This window comes from Clytia hemisphaerica, unplaced genomic scaffold (genome assembly GCF_902728285.1).
Source record: "Clytia hemisphaerica strain Z4C2 unplaced genomic scaffold, Clytia hemisphaerica genome assembly, whole genome shotgun sequence".
NCBI classification, from domain to species: domain Eukaryota; kingdom Metazoa; phylum Cnidaria; class Hydrozoa; order Leptothecata; family Clytiidae; genus Clytia; species Clytia hemisphaerica.
In genome coordinates this window covers 115,134-139,129 of record NW_027104500.1, presented here as the reverse complement: position 1 = coordinate 139,129, position 23,996 = coordinate 115,134, and the positions used below count along the sequence as shown (strand labels likewise).

At 36.4% G+C, this 23,996-nt stretch overlaps 1 protein-coding gene across 1 annotated transcript; it reads left to right on the top strand.

Annotated features, from left to right (window-relative positions):
* The first annotated feature begins 3,154 nt into the window (after positions 1-3,154).
* Positions 3,155-9,591, top strand: LOC136821766 (thyroid peroxidase-like). The gene is made up of 6 exons (XM_067077981.1): positions 3,155-3,248; positions 3,676-3,831; positions 4,550-4,769; positions 7,410-7,633; positions 8,121-8,335; positions 8,737-9,591. Exons 1-6 carry the CDS (start codon positions 3,191-3,193, stop codon positions 9,589-9,591), a joined length of 1,728 nt encoding a protein of 575 aa, XP_066934082.1. The 5' UTR covers positions 3,155-3,190.
* Positions 9,592-23,996: the final 14,405 nt, after the last annotated feature.

The window sequence follows — 23,996 nt, the reverse complement described above, 5'->3', positions numbered from 1 at the left end:
CTCCAACTGTTTAAAATGCTTTTCAGTTATTCAATAATTTACAGATTCCTCCTTCACCAGCACAAAATTTCTCAATAAACTGCCTTAAAAATACTACCATTCAGCTTTATATTTCAATACTATGAAAATCTGCATAATTTATACTCGACCAATCAGATTTTGAGTATTTGTCGATGAGGACCAATCAAAATGATCTATTATGTTTGAATAAATTAAATGAAATTTTTATGAATGAATCAGTAGGGATGTTTCAGTGATGAATTTTTCATGAAGATTTTTTTACGTGCTTAGTTGTTTTATTTGATTCCCTCACTCCATGATTTCTATCCTCATGTCTCTATTTTCAGTCACGTGGTAGAACTCTCGAGTTTCTCTGTATTTTCCTCCTTAGCTTTTTAGACTCATTTGTAACTCCTTAAATAAAAATCAACTTGTCATGGAAATCTTCCATACAGTTTTTTTCCCTATTGCTATGTTTTTCTGTAGTGTCCTCCAAAAATTTTGAATTCTCGTTGGTCAGTCTTCTATAAGTATTATATGAGGGGACTCCGTTTTTTCCACAAATTAAATTGCATAACTTTCGGTCTCCGATAGAGGACCCAATTTCCGAAATTTGACGGAATTCCGTCAAAATTTCCGAATATATCGAGAGACGAACCAAACTGTTCGGCTAAAAAAGACTCTGCGAGAAGTCTTTCGTGGATGAAGCGCCAGCTTGGTTTTGTCTTTGTTCAAAGTGAATAATTCTACCCCATTTTTGACGCTTTCATGATCCTGTGATAGCTTTTCCTAATTTAATCAAACTTTCAGACTTAGTCCAAGTTACGAGAATTTATTACCCTGTGAGGGAGTTGATATTTGATATTTAGTAGTTTAGGAACCCTATCGGAAACTCAATTGCTATTTATGTTTTTGAACTCCCAAGAGAGACCATTAAGTGAGTGATGACCCTTATGGCTGGCACATATTCGACACCCATTTTGCCCAAGTATCCCTTTCCCGGTTGTCCAATCATGCTCCGCGTCCATGGAAGAAATCTTTATGAAATCTGTTATGACCAATAAAGCCTTCGCTGTTTAGGATTAAGGCTTTGAGCAAGTAGCTAGAGTCTTGTGTAGATGCATTACTCTGTAGATGAGGCTTTTTAGTGACAAAATAGCATTATCTAAATCGCAGAGCTCTACAAAACCACCGTAGTACAAGGAGCACGAATCCGTTAGTGGATGTCAGCAGCCTAAATAGCTCTGCGGTGTTACACTTTTTTATAAGAACATCCAAAATTTTTGAAGCCTTCGGATGTTCTTAACTTTTCTAGTTTTAAGCCTAAAATGGTCTTAACATGTTCTTATTTTCACCATTTTGTGAGTATTTTTGTCCATTTTCCTAAGAAATAGGGTGTTTTAGAGTCTGCGAAGCGTTAAAATGTTCTTAACTTGTTCTTAATATTTTTGCCATCGAAGCCTTATGTTTTTATATTTTATATGCGTTGAGAGAATGCGTTGAGTGTTCGTCAAAACAAAACAAGTAAAATACATAAAGGCTAGAGATGAATCTCCTTTCTCCCAAAGGAAGCGCTAGATTCAATCCGCCAACCGAAATACAGCGCAATCCTGAAGGTATCAATTTTACATGCCAGGGAAAGGTTGAGGATTCTCCTCTAGCCTTCGTTCGGCTTTATCTCATTGATGGTCGAGAACAATCATTGCGATAAGAACATCAGCTCTTTGTTTGGAAATTTATAGCTCAAAGGATAATGTTTTTGACGATGAAACTCTTTATCTTGTTACAAAGTTAAATCGGTTTTTCGACAAAACCTACGAATTACAAATTTCGCCATTTTTCATCAAAAAGTTTGAAAAGGGATTGGGAATGCGTCAAAAATGGGCAAAACTACGATTAAATCAATTCCCGCGAAATGCAATTTTTTTAAATTTTCTTTCGGCAGTGAGAATTAGTTCCCTCTAAAATTAGTTCCCTTAAGGTAGTAAAGCAAAAAGGTCTTGCCACTGACCATCGATAGGATTGTTGTATTATTCGTTTATCTAAACACATGTTGTCTTATTTATTTTGTTTCCAGGTATCCCAAACAAAGCGCTAAAATGGTGCGGAGGAGAGACATTTTCCCCAAATATGGTTATCAACCGACCTATGCATGCACTCCTTCACCTGGTTTCCAGTCAGTTATCCTTTTGTTGTTTTGGAAACACGAAACACGGTTGGATCAAAAAACCGCATGATAATTGGGGCAATACCAACACTAATTATTGACACAAACCCATGTATGATTTCATTACTTTTCCATCCCACTTTACATGTTTTTTATAAGAACAATGCAAAATTTCTGAAGACTTTGAATGCTCTTAACTTTTTGGGTTATAAGCCTAAAACTGTTCTTCACTTGTTCTTAAGATTTTGGCCATCGAAGCCTTATGTTCCCTGTTTGTTCTTTAAAGATCAATTTAAATGAAATTTAGTATAAGCATCCAAGTCCTTATTAAAATGAGATTGTTTTGACTTTGAGGAAGCTTTTTCTCCTATCAGCAATTATTCTCATGCTGGACGCTTATGCCTTATAAGAAAGAGTAGACTAATCAATGGTTCAGCCACAGTTGTTTTTATGGTTTTAAAATTTCAAATTGAATTATCTTTAAGGATCTCCTTGATATAAAATTAGTGAATTTTCAGTACTTTCCGAGGCTAAGATTGCTAATTCGAGGCTAAGATTGCTCTTTATTTATACTTAGAATTTGATCCAATTTCAGCGCGCTTAGTGTTCTTATAAAAAAGTGAATACTTTAAATCTAAGGGAAGGGGGGGGGAATAGTAATTTTGATAATTTTGACCAGTGCGACGAAGCGAGTGAACAATGCCCGAACAATGTTGAGTTTCACGTCTTAGATACGGAGCGATTAAAGCACATACCACAAGGAAGAAATTTCTCCATGGAAAGGGCACATATTTGGTTAACCATCGAGTCAATATTTCCTCATAAATCAATAGAGAGTTTATTGCTCATTAACTCAATCATCATATAAAAAGAGGCCGCATCTTCAAGTCAAGGTCATTACTGCGAAAAGGAAGAACATCGAGATTAGTTCTTTCGTTCGTCCTCAGTGTGTGGATTATTTTGATCCATTCATTCTTAAAGAATTGCTGAGCGAACCAGGGCCAACCAGGGCTTAAATTAACGATGAAGATGCTGCTTCTTTCAATGTTGTTCATTTCCGTAGCTTTTGCTTATGAAACAGGTGAGATGGTTTGCCATATTTTTTTCGTAATTTGGGACTGCTGCATTAAAGCCACAATCTTTTCGTGCACCTTGCTCGATTGGTATTAAGGTGCTTTTAAAATTGACCGGATGCCAACCAAAAGGTTTTTAATTTTCAATTTTGTGAGAAAAATCTTGTAGCCGGTGGAAATCAGGTTTTCCCTAGACACCAGATCATGATTCAGAAACTGGTAGGTTGTTTTTTTTTTACTGACAAACTTTGCCTCCGTTGGACTTTTAACATTTTAAACTGTACTTCCTTATCTCAGTCAGTTCCTGATAAGGGCTGTATTTCTTCAACTGTATTTAGCATCGTGTATAACTTCTTCATTAGCTTAAAAATCTTTCCCGACACTTTTCCCTGTTAGATTTTTCCCCTTATCAGGTATTGTAAATTAACTTTTCAGGAGATGCTCACAGTGACTGTATCAAAGGCGTTGTAGCGCCTTCATGTAAACCCTACTATTACGTCACAAAGAGTTATCGAAGATATGATGGTTTATGTAATAATCTGAGGTTTCCACATGTTGGTGCAGGTCGTACACCACTTCGGCGATTAATATGTAAGTACCGGCGAGCTGTTCGAATTGATTGATCAATCGATTGTTTCATTGAGTTGAAGTTTTGAAAGTGTAAACAAAACTCATTGAGTGATCAAAGTCTCCCTTCACACCACTGCCATAAACACTCCCTGCTCACAGACCCACTGGAAACCCTTCCCACTGGAAAAATTCTCCAAAATATCATCCCCGGTGGAAAATTATCCTCCAATTTTTGTCCCAACTGAAAATAATCATATAAACCAATCCTCACTGCAAAGTATTTACTATTTTTCCAATCTCCACTGAATTTTCTGACTTTAAAACAAAAGAATTGAAATCCCCATTCATAAAGAATATGTGAATATCAATCCCCATCGATTTTCAGTCCGTTAATTCTATCCCCACTGGTTGAAAAAAATCCTATCGGGTCTGTGAGAAGCCGGGGTGTTCATAATCAACCTTTTGTAACTCTGTGATAGGTTTGTTTGGGTAAAGTTTCAAGTGTATATACATATACGCGCAAAAATATTCTCCTGGTCTTGTTACTTCAAATACAGTGCAATCTCCATAACTCGAACACGCACCCGGGGAACACGAATTTGTTCGATTTAATGAAATTTTTAGATATTGAGTATTGTTTGTAATTGTTAATTGAAGAGACTAGGAAAACTTTTCGAGTTAAGAAGACATTTGAGTTACAAAGATTCAAATAATGGAGAGAATTTCTTTTTTTCCACAGGGGCAAATTACGTTGATCAACGTCAGGTGGACACGCCCAGAGGATTCCCTGGTACCAAACCACGTGTACCGCCCGCCAACAAAGTCTCACTTGCTGTATTTCACGCCAAACAAAATGACGATGGAAATAGATGGAAATTATCCACTTTGTTCATGACCATGGGACAATTCCTCGATCACGATTTTGCATTAGTCGGGCATTCGAAATGCAAAGCTCAAAGGTATTATGAACGCCCTTATTCAAAAGTGATTTAAGCCTTAAATTCAACAATATAAACTCCATTAAAAGGGGATGATTTTCATTTTCATAACATGGCTAATGTTTTGCCATCTGTGGTACCATATTCATGCTCTTGTCCATGTATTTCATAGACCGGCTTAGAATCGACATATTTACCTTTAAAATGCCTCAAGTCATAGGATCAAAAAATCCTTTTGACTTCAAATTTGGACCACAACATATGGAGGAAATTTCATACATAGTTTTAGGTGGTAACTCCTACCTTGTTCATTTGTAGCATTTGTTCATCTTGAAATATGAGGAGGGGGAGGTAGCACTCACATATAAAAACATACAGAGTACTATCGAGGGGTAACCTTAGCGCCTTTTTTGACTTGGGAATTCTTGGAGAACAATATTAGAACCCAATAATATCAGCTGCTTGTGAGAGAGATAAAACTGCTATGGAACTTCTCATGAATAATCAGTGAATCACCATAAAAAGAAAAAAAAACAATGAATCACCATGTCCCCTTTTCCCTAAAATGACCAAGGACTTCCTTGTGGTTTCAACCAATTTGCTGCCTCGACCACCAAAAAATTTGGGTGATGTCGAGAATTGTGTTTTTTCATGGTTAGATTATGGTTACCCTTAATCGGCTTTTTTGTAAATTATATCACGCCAGACTAGGAAGTTTTGTATCATTATTTTATTACATATTGTCTGTCGCCAAACTTGTATCCAGTCTCTTTACTCCTAGCCTATACCAGACGTCGCCCTTGTACGCAATTAACGTCTGTTCCACTTTGCGACTTTTTCGAATGTTTGGAGCCCAGGTTTTCGGGCTCCGATTTTGTTCTTGGCAATCGCGATTTTGCCGTAGCTTTTAACAGTCGTGGTGGCGGGAGCTTGGCACACACTCAGTCGCAGCTCAAGTCTATATGAATATATGCACCATGTCCCTACTGGAATTATGTAACTATGCGAGCTGTTGGCGATGGAGAATTTTTTCACATAGTTTGTTTACCTTTTTCCCTTAACAGAGATAATTATTCTAACTCTTTGAAAATCCTGGTTTTTAGTGAGGTGCTCGCTACTTTACTCCCTTATTTTACGATTTTAATTATGAGCGCATGTCCTACCAAGTTCCTTGGTCAAACTGAAAAATTAAATTAACTATTGCTAAAGATAAACACAATATATCCTGCTCTACCGTCGTGCCATGGCAAAGAATAGCTTTTAAAAGTCGTTTCTTTCAAGCCTTTCTTTAAATGAAGCGATATAGTCTACCCTTTGTCAGACTTTGTATATGCATATAAAGCATTCCATTGTTTATAAACATTAGAGCTATTGTTTTAGGTATCACCAAATGAGTCAGGGTTTGCTTATAAGTGTTATGTTTCTAGAAAATAAAATGAATCTCATAGTAAGTAGTCTAATAAACGGGGGTTGGAGGCACTTAGAGTAAATAGCAGATAGAAAAGAGATCGGATAATAAAAGAGGATAAAATCTTGACATAAGAATCAGCTTTCTACCACGCATAAAGAGGAGAGGATCGTTTTCAAATGATCAACAACCACTTAATATCCTTGATTGTTCTTTCTGTGTGCAAATATAGTTCAACCCCACGCGAGATTCACAATTAAAGAATACGGTACACAGAATTTTCGATGGTTCTTAGAAAAAGTAAATGCTGAAAGATTGAAACCGCATTTGCTAACTGACCTATCAAATTATCCCAAAAATTCGAAAGGGAAAATCCTTAGTGGTTTGTATCAACAATCGATTAGCTGCTACCTACTGCACTCAAAAGGGCTAGCTAAGACTCTTGTTCCTAAACCCCAAGACTAAAAAAACACCAAACCTTTTTGAAATGGTCGATTCACCATCAATTTTTTTTCAACTCTAATGGGACTAATAGTCCAGGATAGCATTATCGAAACCCCTACAAATCAAGCATTCCCAAAAAGTAACAAAAACTAATTCGGTTCCGTGATTCTCTTTATACCTATCATCCTTTAAAAACCTATGGAGGCTAGGTTAGAGATTACCAAGATGGATTGACGTCAAATTTTTTAAGGTGATGTAATGATTCCATTGATATAGACGCAGCCATTTTGGCATTTTCCTTCCTTGTATAATCGATCCAATTCCCTTGTGTCGTTCAAAGATCGAGAGGTGTATTATTTTATTTGGAGATTTAGAATTCATAAGTGACATACTGAATTCAAATAACATTTTTTTGTTTGACAGAAAACATTTATAATGGGCTATTCCAGAAAAAGTTTGTACCCCTTATGTTGAGGAGACCCCCTGGATTTTTTCTAATTTTTCAGGACCCACCTTGGATTTTTTCTCTCCTTTCTTCGGACAACCCTGGATTTTCGACCTCATTATCGGATTTATAATTCAAAAGACCAGACCTGACCCTGGATTCTTTATTTTCCAGACCACCCTGGACGTCACATCTGCTCAATATAGGGGGTACAGACTCTGGAATAGCCCAATTTTGAAAACAGCAAGAGTGAGTTTGTCGTCCATCTTCTATTTGGATCAGAAGATATCTCAGTTTTTCTTCTATGTGTGTAAACTAACGCAGATCCGTATTACGACAAATGATTTTCTGTCTACTTTTATAGCTGTAACTCGAAAGATGCATACAAGTACCCTTGCTTTCCGATCAAGTTTACAGACTATGGCTCCAAATGTACTCCTTTCACTCGTTCACAACCTATTTGTCAAAAAGCACCAGCGGGTAGACGCACAGACAGACAGATAGCCAACTTGATTACATCTTTTGTTGATCTATCACAAGTTTATGGAGCTTCTATTGAACATGCCAAGAAATTGAGGAAAAACGATGGTATGTACTTAGTCATTTAGTTAAAAGTTAAATGCTTGTTATGAAACCTTTCAAATTTCAAAAGCGTGGACTACCAGTTTTTTTGGAACAGACTTTAGTTTAGAATGTTACAATCATCGACAAAATATTTGAGACAAAGGGGAGCTCCCGGTGAAATTTTAAACACCACAAATGATTTTGAAGCGCCTTAAACTACAGTTGGAAAGTAGAGTTGTAACTCTGAGTTTTAACATGAGACTTAAGACTTAGTATCCTTAGGATCTCAGGATTTAAAAGCTCAAATTTGCTCGAATAAGGCTTGGAATATAGCCTAGAAGCCAGCAAACCCCTCTAAAATCGAAATATTCAATGAAAGAAAGTGGAAGTGCTAAAATAGCAATTCTCGCCCGAACTTTAAATTCTGAAAAACGTTAAAATGCACTAAACTCTCAATATATTTCGACGATGATCGTAGATCAAAGAATTAAATGGATCCTTTGTTCTATAGGTTCCGGTGAAATGGCCATGCGGTCTGGTAATCTTCTTCCATTATCAAACGAACCATGTGACACAATTGGAGGCTGTTCAATGGCCGGTGATCCGAGAGCTGATGAAAACATTGCATTATATTCTATGCATACAGTATGGATTCGAGAACACAATCGTGTTGTTAAGAAGCTGAGAAAAAATCATAAGACATGGTCCGGTGAAAAACTTTATCAGGTATAGGTCCTTTTGACTGGCTCGGTTTACCTACAAATCAAAGGCTAAGATGTTGAAAGAAACCCTCATTTAAGTTTGAAATTTTGGTGGATTTATGGCATTTAACGGATTCGGTACATTCTGCCAAATCAAGCACGGGTTTTACCATCGTCTGCTGAATTAAATCTCTCGACATCATGCTTTTCCATTCCTTAAACGGATTTTTGTTTGTCAAATATTGATTTTAGGCTACCAAATTAAATTTCCACAAGCTTAAATTTTTCCAGCTATTCGCCAAATTTACCTTCCACAAAAATCTCTTGAGTTAAGGTATTTTTTACTTTATTTTTCTGGTTTACCTGATTCGCTCTAGAAACGAATTTCAACCTCGAAAGTCATTTCTTTACATTTTCCACATTTAGGAAGCACGAAAGATTGTGATTGCTGAATATCAACATATCATTTTCAACGACTGGGTCCCACGTATCGTTGATATAGGACCTTACACTGGGTACAGCTCACGTTATGACGCAACCCTTATTAATGCTTTCTCAACTGCTGCTTTCCGGTTCGGACACAGTTTAGTACCAAACGAATGGCAACAATGCAACTCAAATTATGATAAAATCGCAAAAGATATAAGTTTACAAAGTTCATTTTTCAATATTGGCAGTATCAATCAAAGAGGAATAGAACCAACTGTGTATGGTCTCATGGCAAACCAATCAAATCAAATGGATACTAACTTTGCTTTTGATCTTGTTCGCCGTTTGTTTGTACCACCAGGCCATCATGAACATCACGATTTGACAGCTTTGAATATCCAACGAGGGCGTGATCACGGGTTACCGACTTATGGTGCGTGGCGTAAATATTGCCGCCTACCGCCCATCTCTAGCTACAAGGATCTGGAACAATACATGTCAATAGAGAGTGTGAAAAGCTTCCAAAAGTTATACAGTCATCCGAATGATATTGATCTTTTTGCCGCTGGTATTGCTGAGCACAATGTACCAAGATTCCAAACTGGACCGATATTCAGATGTTTGTTCTGGCACCAATTCAAACGATTAAGGGAAGGAGATCGATACTATTATCTCAATCCTGGTGTCTTCACGCATGCTCAACGACGTGAATTGACCAAAACATCCATGGCGAAAATCTTGTGTAATAATTTGAATGGGATTGTCTCTATCAACAAAGATGCTTTTGCGCAGGTCACTTCTAAACGCACCATTTGTAATAATATACAAGATGTTAATTTGGATCATTTCTGAATTTTTTGAGATGAGAGTTTTTTTGACTGTAGGCTCGAACTGTATTTGCTTTCGATATCCTTTTCTAAGTAGATTAGAGAAATTATCAAAATTCCCCGATTTATGCATAATTTGGCTGGGAACTTTCTATATTTTCCGGTCACCATTATGAAATATTTATGGCACATTTGCAGTTGGTCTATATCCAAAATGGTATTAGTCTGAATCGCAGACCTCTACAAAACCCTAGGTAGTATAGTCTGAATGACAAACCTCTACAAAACCACTAGTATAGTCTATAAGGAGCACAAATCCGTTAGTGGATGCCAGCAGCCTAAAATGGTATACATTATTAACCTTTTTAGTCGTAGAGCTTGATGAGCGGGTATACGCGATGGTTCTGTGAAGAAATATATGTTTAGCATTATTTTTGATGCCATCTAGGAGGGTAATATAGAATGTAGAATAGAGAATTTTCAGTCTGCGAAATATATATTCAATGCTGGTATTACGAATTTTTTATTTTAGATTCCATTTTTACGGCAAAAAAACAAGAGATTTCGGCGGCTTTTGGACCCTCTTTCTGAAATAATGACATTTATCGCAAACTTTTCATGTACATTGGATCCACATATATTTTTTATAATGTCTGTAGTCTCAAATTAAACCTTCCGAGTAAAATAACATAAGAGATAAAAAATTTGACTTTCAAGCAAGAAAAGTCCCCTGTCGTCTGGTTCTAAGAAAGTTCAAAATTTTTGCTCGTGAGGGAGTTGAGATCCTTCAAGTATTTTCACCTCGTTTTTAATGGAAAATGATACCTCTTTCATCCTACTCATGTTCGCTTAGAACGTTCAAAGAATCTTTCTTAAATTATTTCTGCTCAAGATGCAATATTTCTCTTACCCATCTAACAAGCCTGGACATAAAAGATGTAATTTCTTTAAGATTATCGTTTTATATAAGCACTGCTTCCGGTCTAGGGTCGATCACTCCATGACAAAACGACACGTGAGTGCACTTTTAGACAATATGGAAGTAAGTTTTACATTTTGATGAGTAAAGTAAGTCACGTCGTTGTGTTTCGCTACAGCTTACTTTGTTCGCAGAAACAGTCTTCTTGACCCCTTTTTCCTAAGGCTATTTAGCAAATATTATTAAAAAAACAAACAAGCTTGGTAGTCTATCCACATGAGAGTGTTTTCAATGCGTGGTGTAATCTAAAATACAGTTTAAAAAGTACGATGTCCAGCGAAACCAAAAACCGGAATTTGATACACCACGAAAAAGGTATCGGAATTTCCCCACTTTAAGAAGGAATTTTCAAGGCATTCAAAAATCGTTAGATATGTTTCAACTTGTTTTTATGTAATTTTTTTTTGTCATACTAAACCCTATAAATATGAGTTTTTGCTTCATTTTAAAAACAGAAGCGTGCATGTAAAAGGACTGTTTCAAAAGTCCTTGAAGGAGAATAAACAAGGTCATCTGGTGGTTGTTTAAAAGTTTATTCGTGTATCAAGAATAGATACAATCATCGACAAACAATTCTTAAAATCTAAGTTCATAATCATATTTTCATCAAATCCACCACTATGGAGATTCAAAACAGGCTATTCATTGCATTGGTACTTTTGACTTCATACATCATCCAAGGATATGTATTGTCTGAAAGAAAATCCTCCAGTAATCAAGATGACATGAAATCTCTACTGAAAGACATTGAGGAGCTTAAAGACAGTGAAATGCTGAAAGAAGTAGTATCAGATGGTCAAAGCTCCAACCAAATCAATATGGATCTTCAAAGAAGATTATGGGCGCAGTCTAAAGCATATCGACAAGTCACTGAATGGTTTATGAAACGTTATGAAAACCAAGGTATTTCATATCGTCCATTTCCAAGCTGCAAGGAAAGTCAAATACCTGAGAAGATTTGTAAAGTGATTTTTGATGGTTATGGATTAAGACACACTTGTAGAACAGTTTATCCTATAACTTGTATGTAAACCGTGTAAACTGGTACACCCCTGTCTCACAGCCCCGGTGAGACTTTTTTTCTGGGGGTGTAAATTCCTTTTGAAATCCCAATGGGGATAGAAATTCTATTGTTTCAATGTTAAAAAATCCAGTGGGGATGGTTTTGGAGTGCAATTTTTCGTAAACGTTGAATCTTGAGTGGGGATGAAGTCAAAGTCAATTTCCCAGTGGGGCTGAAATTCCAGGTTATTTTCCTACCGGGGACGAATTTTTAGCTAAATTTTCCGGCAGGGCTGGGGTCCCAGCGGGTCTGTGGCACAGGGGTGTACTGCTCTCTAAACTCGTTCTTGCCTACTTAGAATTTTATTTTTGGGGAATATTAATTTATTGTAGAGGTATATTTGTTTAGTTTTTATTATCTTAGCAGGTGTAAAATATTTTCGTTGATATATTTCATTTATTGAAATAATTATAAACAGATATGAGATAAGATAAATTATGATAAAATAAAAAGTTATTTTGCCTACATTATTTCCGGCCAAATTGAACTTAAATATCATTCTTAATTTGAAAGAGTGAGAAACTACTTTAATTGTAGAAATTTTAGCGAGGCTAATTTTAGTGTTTTAGCGAGTTTTCCCTATTTTCGCTAAAATTAATCTCGCTAAAACACGCCGAATCGACAGATCGCTAAAATTTATCCGCGCTAAATTTTTCAAAAACGCAATTCGCTAAAATAAATGCAGTTTTTTTCTTCTTTTTTTTTACCATTTTTGCGAAAACTAATAAAGATATTTATTTTTGTCGGTCTCTAGAGTTCTGTAAGAAAATGTAGGCTTAAAAACACACGCTTATCTCGAACCTCCGTTATATCTCGAACTTTCACCAAAATACATCTCAAAAAGTTATTTGGAAATGGCGATTCGCTAAAATTAATCCACGCGAAATTTTCTCAGACAAGTATTCGCTAAAATTTATCCACGCAAAATTTTTTGAAATCGTGATTCGCTAAAATAAATGCAAAAAAAATCAAGATTTTCCTGACTCGCTAATATACGCTAAAATTACTCTCGCTAAAATTTCTACGATTAAAGTAGTAAAACAGAGCCTGATTTTGTGGTTTGCGAATTTCTAGCAAGTAATATTGAGTTATTTCAAGAAAAATAAACTTTCAAAAGTTGCTCAAACCCGTGCAGTTTTCGAAAAACTAAGATTTTAGTACATAACTTTAAATGCATCCCACAGTCTTTCGCTTGCATTTATGATGCTAATTTTTCTTTTATATGAAAAAGAAAAAGCTGAAATTTTATTCATAGTTGAAACTGAATGAATAAGAATCGATAATTAATCGCAATTAAAGAATGAAGACACCAATTCTTCAATTCCCGAAAAACTAGCTATTTTGCAGACCACGGTTTTCCGGCCCCTTAGCTAAGTCGAAGTTGTATTTTAAAGGCCCATTCCGCTACATGAGGACCAATTACCATGGTTACTTTAGTTAGCGTATAATATGCACTGAATAGAATCGCTTTATGTTGTCACAGTTTGAGTGTAATACTCACGGTACGCGATTAAGTGATTTGACTGAAAGTTCAACACGCAGTCACTTTCTGCGTGTCTGGCTCTAGACGATGTTATAATTCGTTAAGGGCAGGGCAAACCAATCCAACATTTCATCCAACATGCCTTTTTTCTGATGTTGGATGAAATGTTGGACCGGTTTGCGTCAATTCAAATTTTTGGAAAAAGATGAAAATTCATAAAAAGAAGAAAAAAATCGTGTTGGACGGTGTTGGATGAAGTTTGATCGCCATCAAACATTTCATCCAACATTTGCGGCGAGATCAAAGAAGCTCTCTCATTGAATTGTGTAATTTTTCGTGTTGGATTGTTTTGGTGGTACTTTATTTTTTTGAATTTTCATTTTTTTCTAAGTCGTGTCGGATGAAATGTTGGATCGGTTTGCCCCGGCATTGATTTTCGCTTCATCCAACGCAAGTTTTTCCATCAAACATTTCATCCAACATTGGAAAATCATGTTGGATGAAATGTTGGACTGGTTTGCCCTGGCCCTTACAGTGATAGTAAAGGCGGGGAAATATGGTGGTATGGTGTTATGGTGGTATATGGAAAAAAATTCGGCGGTAAAGTTTCATAGAAGACTGGCAAACTATACCGACTGTAAACTCTTTTCGGCAAAAAACCTGTTTGCGAATTTTCTTCGGCTTTAAGCTTATTTGTTAGTGATTTGTCTTAGACTATAGCATAGTCTAGTCTGGCTCAAGCTTTCTTAAGGCCGACCACAGTTTCTAGTCGTTTACACGTTTTTTTATTAGAACGCGGACATTATTTTATAAGAACATTGAGGCTGAAATTCTTCGAAAAATTAAGAACATCGTAAGAACATGTCCAGCCTCAGTTTGGAAAAAAATGACAAGAAACTACAATTTTTTCCTCTTTTCAAGCAGTTTTAACTGAACTTAGGGATGGATTTTCTAAAATCGAGAGTCAAATATTGTCCAAATTTTACTAATTTTAAGTGCTCTTTATTTTGCATGATACTGTCGATTTAGAGGAGTCTGAAAAATTAAGAACGCATTTAAGAACATTTTAGGCTGAAAATTGCTAAAAAAATAAGCACATCCAGGCTCAGCCAAATTTTAGGTGTTCTAATAAAAAAAACGTGTATACGTTATCACGTAGGCATCACTTTAATTAAGTTAAACGAACATTTGCGACTATTTTAATCAGAGAGAAAGGATTTGTTTCATGCTTTAGGCTATGGAGGGGTTTTGAGTATCACTCAAAAAGATTCTGGCAAATCTTTCCAAAAAGTTGAAAAATAAAGTCAAAGAAAGTCTGTGAAAAGCCAAAAAGCATCTTCCATTAGTGGATTGGACGTATTAATTGGAGGTGGGTGTTTTATGAATTATTTGGCCGTATAATATTTTGAACTCAAGGATGTAGGCGTTTTTTTTCGGAAAAAAATAAAGTCAATAAAAAGTCAAAAATATTCGAAAAGTAAAATGAAAATTTACAAAGACAAAAGGAAGTGAAATGTTCATTGTCTTACGGAATCTAGGGTCAAAACGTCGAAGTGCCTTTCCTCAGTGTATCTTTCCTTTTTGAATATAGTTTTAATCAAATCTGAGATAATAAACATTTGATGATATTTGATATAAAGATAAAATTTAAATATTGAAATTTTAGAATAGGGCATGTTTTTTCTTATTTATAATTGGAGAAACTACATTATACTTACAAAACGAACACAGAAAAATAAATAGTTGCACAAGGGTTGACAAAGAATTACATGCAAGTTATTGGGTAAGCTTTAACGCAATGGTTGATTAACCGTCCATCATAAAAAAGAATTTTACAAACTAGTCGATATGTATGACTTTCCTTACAGCTTGGGAATGGACGATAAGAGATACCTTGATTTCCATAACGTTTCATAAACCATTTAGTGACTTGTCGAAATGCTGGAGACTGCGCCCATAATCTTTTTTGAAGATCCATATTGAATTGGTTGGAGCTTTGACCATCTGATACTATTTCTTTCAACATTTCACTGTCTTTAAGTTCCTCAATGTCTTCCAGTAGTGATTTCATGTCATCTTGATTACTGGAGGATTTTCCTTCAGACAATACATATCCTTGGATGACATATGAAGTCAAAAATACCAATGCAATGAATAGCCTGTTTTGAATTTCCATGTTCTTGATGAGTTGATGTAGAAAGACTTGTACAAAAAAAAGTCAATTTCAAATGATCGTGAGTCGAAGTGATTCGAAATCTGTTTGCTTGTGAGCTGTCGTTATTCAAAATGAAACACAAATCTCTTTACTTATAGAGATTTTGTATGACAGAAAGTAGGTATGTAAACAATGTCGAAACGTAACTAGTAAATCTTAAATGTTTCGAGAATTCCTACAGTGGGAAGACGTTTTTTTCCTTATATCAATTTTCCTCTATATTTTAGTTTCTGAACGTTAGAGTAACCAGTATCAAGATGCATATTGCGAAATTAAATCTGCAAATAACGCAAATCTGATCAACTCGTTTGTGGAATTGGTTAATTTGATTCTACCCCACAAATTCTGCGTATACAGTGTGAACCCAAAAAAGTGGACAAATTTTTATACAAAGTCAAATCCTCAAGATTTATCATCTAAACTAAATTTTCCTGTTCAAACAATAGATATCAATTCCCAAGATGTTTAGACGATGTTATCGTCCGTTTCAGTGATAGTAAAGGCGGGAAAATATTATACGCACGGAGTTTACAGCCGTTATGGCGGTATACGGAAAAAAATCCTTCCCCCCGAAAAAGGGAATTTACTGCAATTCTATTTTATTTTGGCTGGGAATACACCTACAAATTTGAAAAGTTCAAAAGTTTATTCAGTAGTCTAGGGTTACACATATACCTGACATTTCCAACCCTAGTGAGTTAAAGTACCCCAGTTCAGTTTAGCCCAAAGGGCTCGAGAGAAATATTTAACCTTTCCCATCTAAATTTTTCGAGGCTTTAAAACTCAATTTCACCTGCCCTAGAGATGGGACGTAATCTAACCTACAATTTGCTTCAAAATGTATCAAAGAATTTTGGTTATTTCCTCGTTTTTAGAAATTTGAAGTTCGGACGAGAAAGTCGCGGGAGGGGCTTTTAGACGTCCAGGCTATATTATAAGCCTTATTGGACCATTCTTGAACTTTTGGATCCTCAGATCCTCCATCGTAAGTCTAGTGTTAGAATTTAGAACTGAGTGTTCAAAATCGTTTATGGCTATAAGGTTGCGTGGGAACTTCCCTTTTTTCTCAAATATTATGAGCTTGTTTGTATTTCTATAAAAGAAGAAACCGAGCAAAGAAAATTGATATGACTGCAAAAGACAAATCAAACACATAAATCCACCACTAAATGAATTTTTATAGCATACGAAAAAACTTGTATGTCTACAAGTCAACTTTCTTTTGTCATGTGAAATCCCTATTTCGGCGGATTTCATTTTGATTTAAACAATATAGATTCAGCCTACAAGCAGTGGCATGGCGGCAGGAGGCCGTGTGGGCCAGGTCCCACCAGCGGAGCCTATATTTGAGAAGGGGCACCGAAAAAAAAGGGGCGCAAAAAAGGATTTTTCAGACGCCCTTATCGAAAAATCGGCAATTGAAAAACCAAAAATGGCGCCCCTCATCACCTCAAAAAAGTCCAAATTTTGCTGGCTCGCTTCGCTTGCACACTCTTCTTTCTGTTTATGATTTAGTTTTTTTATTATCAAATGTATTTTTTGTAAGAAACTAGCTGTAATAAGAGAAAAACCTAATAAAGTTCAATCAAAATGATCTCAGTTCTAGTGCTTAGTTTGTATTCGTAAGCAAGTTAAATGTATGGAGAGGGTGTGCTAAAAACAGAAAATCTCTTAAAAGGGCGCCTAATTCTGCTTGGCCACTCAAGAAAAATTTTCCCACCACGCCACTGCCTACAAACAAAGAATTCGTCATAGTAGTTTACTATGGAGTTTGCTAATTGATTTGTATCAAGTATTATTTATCAAAAAAAATTCAAATCACTTATAACGTTGGCCGGATTTGATGATATGTAAGATCCTTTAGCCTGTTGACGTGACCAATAGAAATTCACGTTGGGCTACAATTTCTTCAGCTGGGAACACATAGTTGATACGATAAGAACTTGTTCCATCGTCCAGAAATGTACCCTGAGTATCAGAGGTTGATAGAAATTTTATCGCGCTTGTGTCAATCTAATCACTGAAGAGAGAATCAAAGATGAAGAGCAAATATTACCATATTAATGTCTAGCAGACTGTATCAGTATGCAGTTTACCATTTTTACAAATTCCCCAGAAACCTCCAAATGTAATTGAAATGAGTTTCTTTCGAAAGAAATCTTTTACATGATTCCCAAATGTATAACAGTAATTACTAAACTATTAGTAATGTTACTTTAATGGAATCGAAATAATAGGCAGATCTTTACGTATGTTATGATTCTCTATCACTGACTCTTTTTGAAAAGCATTGATGACATTTTTAAGTTCTGTTTTCAACGACGGGAATAAAAATATCAACTTTTACCTTCATCCAAGATCTTGGATGGTCGTCATGGTTACTTTTCACTGCGTTGATTGCGCGCTGAATAGAATCTCGATTGGTCGGGGCACAGGTCAATATATGATTTTGGCTTTTGCTTTTCACGGTACCAGAAATGCTCTTGAAAAAATTGCTTTATAAAAATATACAAATACATGTCATCTGTCACCAGACTTTTGTTACCATAGATGCTATTACCAAGGTGATTTAGCCGAAGTGAAGACTAAAATCTTCAACCTTTCGTAGGCTTGAGAAAGTCACGCTTTATTAAAATTTTCGCCGCATTTTGGATGAAGAATTGAACATAGTGCTTTCATTGTTAATTTACATATCACATTAAAAAAAATCTGGCGATAAATGATACTTTTCATCTAATATTAGTGTGAGAACCCTGCGGATCGCCCAACAAATGGTAATGAGTGGTTTAAATCCTTCATATAAGATTCTCCTCTAGCCTTCAGCTATTGGCTGTTACTCAGCCTGTTACTGCGACAACACTTCGGTACTATACATGTTTCTTTTTATAAAAACATCCAAAATATTTTAAGACTTCCGATGTTCTTAAATTTTTGAGTTTCAAGCCCAAGAATGTTCTTAACATGTTCTTATTTTTGTGAGTGTTTTTGTCCATTTTCCTAAGAAATCGGGTATTTTAGAGTCAGCAAAGCCTTAAAATGTTCTTAGCATGTTCTTAACATTTTTCCCATCGAAGCCTTGTGTTCTTATTTTTTTATTTTTATAGGAAAACGTGTGTTACAGTTGAGGAATATACCAAGCAAGAATGGAGTGGTGTCAATTTATTTTTGGTGGGACCTGTCAGAGCCCACAGAGATGGATTCTTTTAGCCTTGGTAAGTTATTGATATAAGCAACCGTAGTGCAGTGGTAGAGCATCCGGTTACGGTGTGCAAGGTTATGGGTTCAACCTCCAGGGGTCATACCAAAGATTCCCGAAATGGTCCTTGATTCCTCTCTGCTTGATGCTCAGCAATTAAGAGAAGGATCAAGGGTAAGTGGAGCAATCCAGGGAAAGAGTGGCGCCCTCTCCTACCTTCGGGTAGATAGCTATCGAAAGTGGAGCCTTCGGGTCGCCTCCGACTGCGGTCGCAGACTTACTTACTTACTATTGATATAACACCCTTGTCTCAATGCATCTGTTAGGATTTATCGCTTCTTGATCTTAATGCATCCGTTGGGCTGGTTAGGCGAAGCATACATAGCCGTTTCTTCATCTTTCACGATCAAACATGGCCGTTGTCAGATCTATACCATTGAGTCCAGTGTTATCTTCAATTGTTTGCACAGGGTGATGTTAGGTCGACCAACTCGTCTATCCTCTTCGGGGGTCTAGCACAGTAGTTTTCCAACAGGTTCGTTCAGTTTTGAATCATGACTGGCTCAAGCCAAACGTCGACAACGGGCAACTCTTGAAATGCGGGGCAATTTACCATAGATTTCAGCAATAGTTGGATGATTATTTCAAGGAATATCAAAGGTTTACCGTAGCATTCTTGTATAGGTACCGTCCAGGCGTTTTGTTCTTGAGATATTTAAGCTCCAAGATTGGGAGCCATATAACAGTATAGATTCAACACAAAGACTTTGGTTTTGGTAGGTTTCTCCTACTTCGACGAGGTTTTAAAGTGGTCACTGGTAATTGATGATCGAAGAGCATAGTCCAGCACAATTATAAAGAGAAAAGGTACTAAAGGATCCAACAAAAATATGGTATGTTATACATTTTCTGTTAGGCTAAGTATTCTTGAATCTAAAAATTTAAAAATCACAATGAAAACATTTGATGAAGAAGAAAATTAAGATTTTTGCAAAGGAGCGTATTTCAACTTTGAAGACCTTATTTTCGGCGAAGAAACTTTTTTTGCTAAAAGTGTCAAGGAACCCAAAACAAAAGTTTTATCTTAAATCCCTCAACAAATTTCTTGACTATTATTCTAGGGGCTGAGTTAGGTCTCGTATGTGCATCGGCGTATAGTCATTTTTTCTTTTGATCATGAAAGTATAGTCCTTGAAGAGTCAGAAAACGTGTGTGGCGTTATTTTGATCAGGCACAAATTTCCATAATGGCGGATTTTAGATTTTCAACCCTTTTTAGCCCTCTTGCCCTTTCCCTTTTGACTTTCAACACAGATATAATATATACCAATCGATCACAAATTTTATGTTGATTAAGAAAAAGGTCAGAACTATGGTCTGAAAATTTCGTTATCTGGAGATATGAAGCACTTTCGATTTTGATTTTTTGAGATGACTACTTTTGGTTCCAAATTTGCGTGGCTGTAACATTTGATTGGCTTACTTGATTTACTTGAAATATTCGGAGGGTCTTGCCTACCGTTCAAATAATAAAATTCAGGAAAATTTATTTTTCTGCATGAATTTCGAAATCCATAATGGCGGATTCAAAATTTTCTTTCGTCACATGGGCTCTTCGTTTTCTAAGTTTTGAAAACGAAAGTACTTCATAGCTCGAGATGGCAAAATTTTCATACCATGGTTCTGACCTTTTTCTTAATCAGCATAAAATTTCTGATCGATTGGTATATAATATGCAGGGTTTTAACCCTATTCGTACTAGGGGGGGGGCTCTTTCTGTTCGGAAGTCAAACTATTGGTAATAGCTCCTGAAATAATAGAGCTTTTGCCGTGAAATTTTCTGTAAATTCCTAACTTTTATTTTGCTTCAAAATAAAAAAAAAATTGACACCTAAATATTTTCACACCTTGAGCATGATGACATTTCTGACAGTAAGGTGTCACAAAAATTGACACTTTTCCAATACAAATTTATTTTTAATGTCAAATATATCGTTTAAACCGTAATTTATTGAACATTTAGGATAAAATAAGCATTTTAAACTCAGGCAACTTTTGTCTAAAGCCTTTGTTAGAATACAATAGCTATTTATAAGAACAATGGAAAATTTCGGTTTTTGCTCACTTTGGGCATGATGAGTGACGTCATCAGAAAAATTTTTTGTCAAAAGTTACCTCACGTGACAAGGATCTTGTGTGCCAAATTTCATCCAAAAAGACCCACTAGATCAAAAGTTAAGGGGTGGTACAGGAAAAGCCCCCCCCCCCTAGTTCTGAACCGCCCCTAAAAGCCTAGTTTGAATAGGGTTAAGCTCAAAAAATATTTTTCTTAGCCTAGCAGAGCCTAAGAGCTATATGGCCAGAGCCCTTAACGGCATTGACTACAGTTTCGGGAATCAGGAATATCATAAGCTTGAAGCATTTGGAACATACGGTCACGGTTAATCGAGTCAAAAGCTTTGACAGCCTCTTTTTTGTGGTTTCTAAGCTCTTCCACGATCCTACGTAAATCAAGCACGCGGGATGAGGTCCTTCACGTCCTTCATGGAAACCATTTTGATTTGGGTGTAAGAGTCTGTCGACAATGAAGCGGATGCGATTCAATATGACATAATCCATATACTTTAGAGGCAATTTGCGAGAGGGCGATACCACGGTAATCAGCTTTCTTTGGTATTGGAACAAGAGTCGAAATTCCCCCGTATTCGTCGGGACGATCACCAAAGAAATGCTTCGATACAGAATTTAAGGAGAATGTGGTAAATATTCTTCATTTTCAAGAATTCAGACATTGTAGTAGAAAAAAAAGAGTGCGTACTTGAACACCATTGGAGATTTAAAAAGATTTAGTTTTAACGGGATTGGGACGTTATAAATTTTATCATTTAATGCAAAAATGCAGTGCAGGCTCTCAAAAAATAGACTACATTAACCTTCCAAACGGGAGTGAAAATCAACTATTTTGTCGATCTGATCCTGACAAACGAAGGACACCAAGTCAATAATCTAACCTATCTAGCCTCCTTGACAAAAGCGATCATAGTGTTCTGCTATTCACATTTAAATGTTATTTTGAAACAAAACCTATAGATGCCAAATATAATTACAATAAGCTGACTACGAGGCGATGAAAAGGAGATCTCGAAAATTTTGAATTGTTTACTGATTTCATTAGCAGGGCAGATGACACACATGTTAACGAGTGCTGGAATATGTTGCGAGATAAACTTCTTGAACTTAGGAATCGATACGTATCATGCACAAAATAAGAAAACTCTTATAAAAGAAAGAGGAAATTTGCGATTCCTAAAGAACTTCAAAACACCATCAAAGAAAAGCGTCGGTTCCTTCGCAAATGGATAAGGTCGATTGGCACATCAATAGAAGAGATAAGTAGAGCTGAATACTGAAAAATAGCGCAGACAAGAAGGAAGCTAGAAGAACAAATCTATGATCAAGAAAAGCAGCTCAATCAAAACAAAACCAGGAATTTCTCCTCTCCTTTTTGATCCGAAGGATAACCCATCACTCTGTTATAGGGATGAAGATAAAGCAGACGTACTACATAATCAATTTTGTAGTATTTTTACACAAGAGCCTACTGGACCGCTGCTGGAGTATAGATTCATATGTAACTTTCGATTTCACCATTGAAACGGTCCGAATAGAAATAAAAGGCGTGAACATTAACAAGTCATCCTGCTATGTTGATTGGAAGATTGCGCACATATCCCCATCTATAAAAAAGAGAAAAAGAACTTGGCGGAAAACTACAGGCCAAAATCGTTAAAGATCAAATAATGAAGTTCCTAGTAGATAAAAAGTCACTTTATTCTGATAAGCAACACGGATTCTTGGTGAAAAGATCGATAGTCACACAATTATTGAGTTATCTTGATAAATGTGCGGACTCAATATCAGAAAGTAAAGTGGTAGGTGTTATCTATTTCGAGTTCGTCAAGGCCTTCGATACAGTTCCGAACCGCAGATTACTCAATAAACTCGACGCTTACGGTATCACAGGATTGACCTTAGACTGGATCAAATCCTTTCTGTTGAACCGATATCATTATGTGAAGGTAAATACACTTCTGTGTCACAGACCCGCTGGGACCCCAGCCCCACTGGAAAATTTGGCAAAAATTTCGTCCCCGGTGGGAAAATACCCTGAAATTGCAGCCCCACTGGGAAGCTGACTTTGATTTCATCCCCATTCGAAATTCAATGTTTAAGAATTGCACTCCAAACCCATCCCCACTGGATTTTTAAACCTTGGAACAATAGAATTACTTTCCCCATTGGGATTTCATCAAAAGTTTTTATCCCCACTGAGAAAAAAAGTTCCACAGGGGCAGTGAGACGGGTGTGTAAATAGCAAACTGTCCAAGGACGGTAACGTACTCAGCGGAGTCCCACAGGGAAGTGTATATATAAACGATTTACCTGAGGTCACAAGTCTGATATGTACCTCTTTGCAAACGACACTGAGCTTGTCGAAGAGATAAATAGTGCTGTAGATGCCATTCAAACATGCACATCCATACAACATAGGCTGGTTGATCCTGGAGCACTTAGAAAAAGAAAAAGGTCTCTGAGTGTTTATCGTCGAGGAATTGAATTTTGAAACATCTTTGGTAAAATCAAGAGAAGCTAACTCAATCGTTGGTCTGATCAGCAGAAGTTTTGACTTTCTTTCACCAGAAATGCTCCGCACACATACAGCGTTCGGCCAACCGTATCTTGAGTACGCTCAAGCCGTTTGGTCTCCACGACTCATCAAGAACATCAATGTCTTCGAGAGTGTTCAGCGAAGGGCCATGAGACTGATTAGCGGGTAAAAGAACAAATCTTACGAATGTGCAGTTTTAGCAGCAATAACAAAATTAGCAGCAGGACATTTTGACCGATTTTTCCGGTGGGCAAGAATCCAACCGGTCTGCGATTATGTGGAGGTATCTTATACGTGTTGTCATGGAAACAATAAAAACAAAACTTAAGGTGTGGCATTATAACGGTACACAATGTGAGACAATCTTTATTTTGTGGAGGAGGAGGTGTTGTAATGTAAATTTCGTTGGCGTTTGTTACTCAGTCTTTTACGTATGAAGCACACACAAGACAACTTTTTTTTTATAAGAACCCTTCAAATACTCCTAAACCTTTATTGAATTCAAGTCAGATAATATCTTATGTACATCAGCTCGTGTTACAAAACCTAGTTGGTGAAAATTTCCTACCGGATGTATTTTGTCTATTGGGGTGTTATGGGTTATTTTCGGGGAAATTTTTCCACCGATTTAGCTTGCGATAACTAGATCATCTTTATGTCAAAGATTCTTTAAATTCAAAAAGTAATATTCTCATCTCAGCAAATGTATTTTGAACTTACATACACCTACTTCTCACAGACCCACTGGCACCCCTTCCGACTGGAAATTTGACCAAAATATCGTCTCCAGTGGAAAAATTATACTCCAATTTTTGTCCCCACTGAA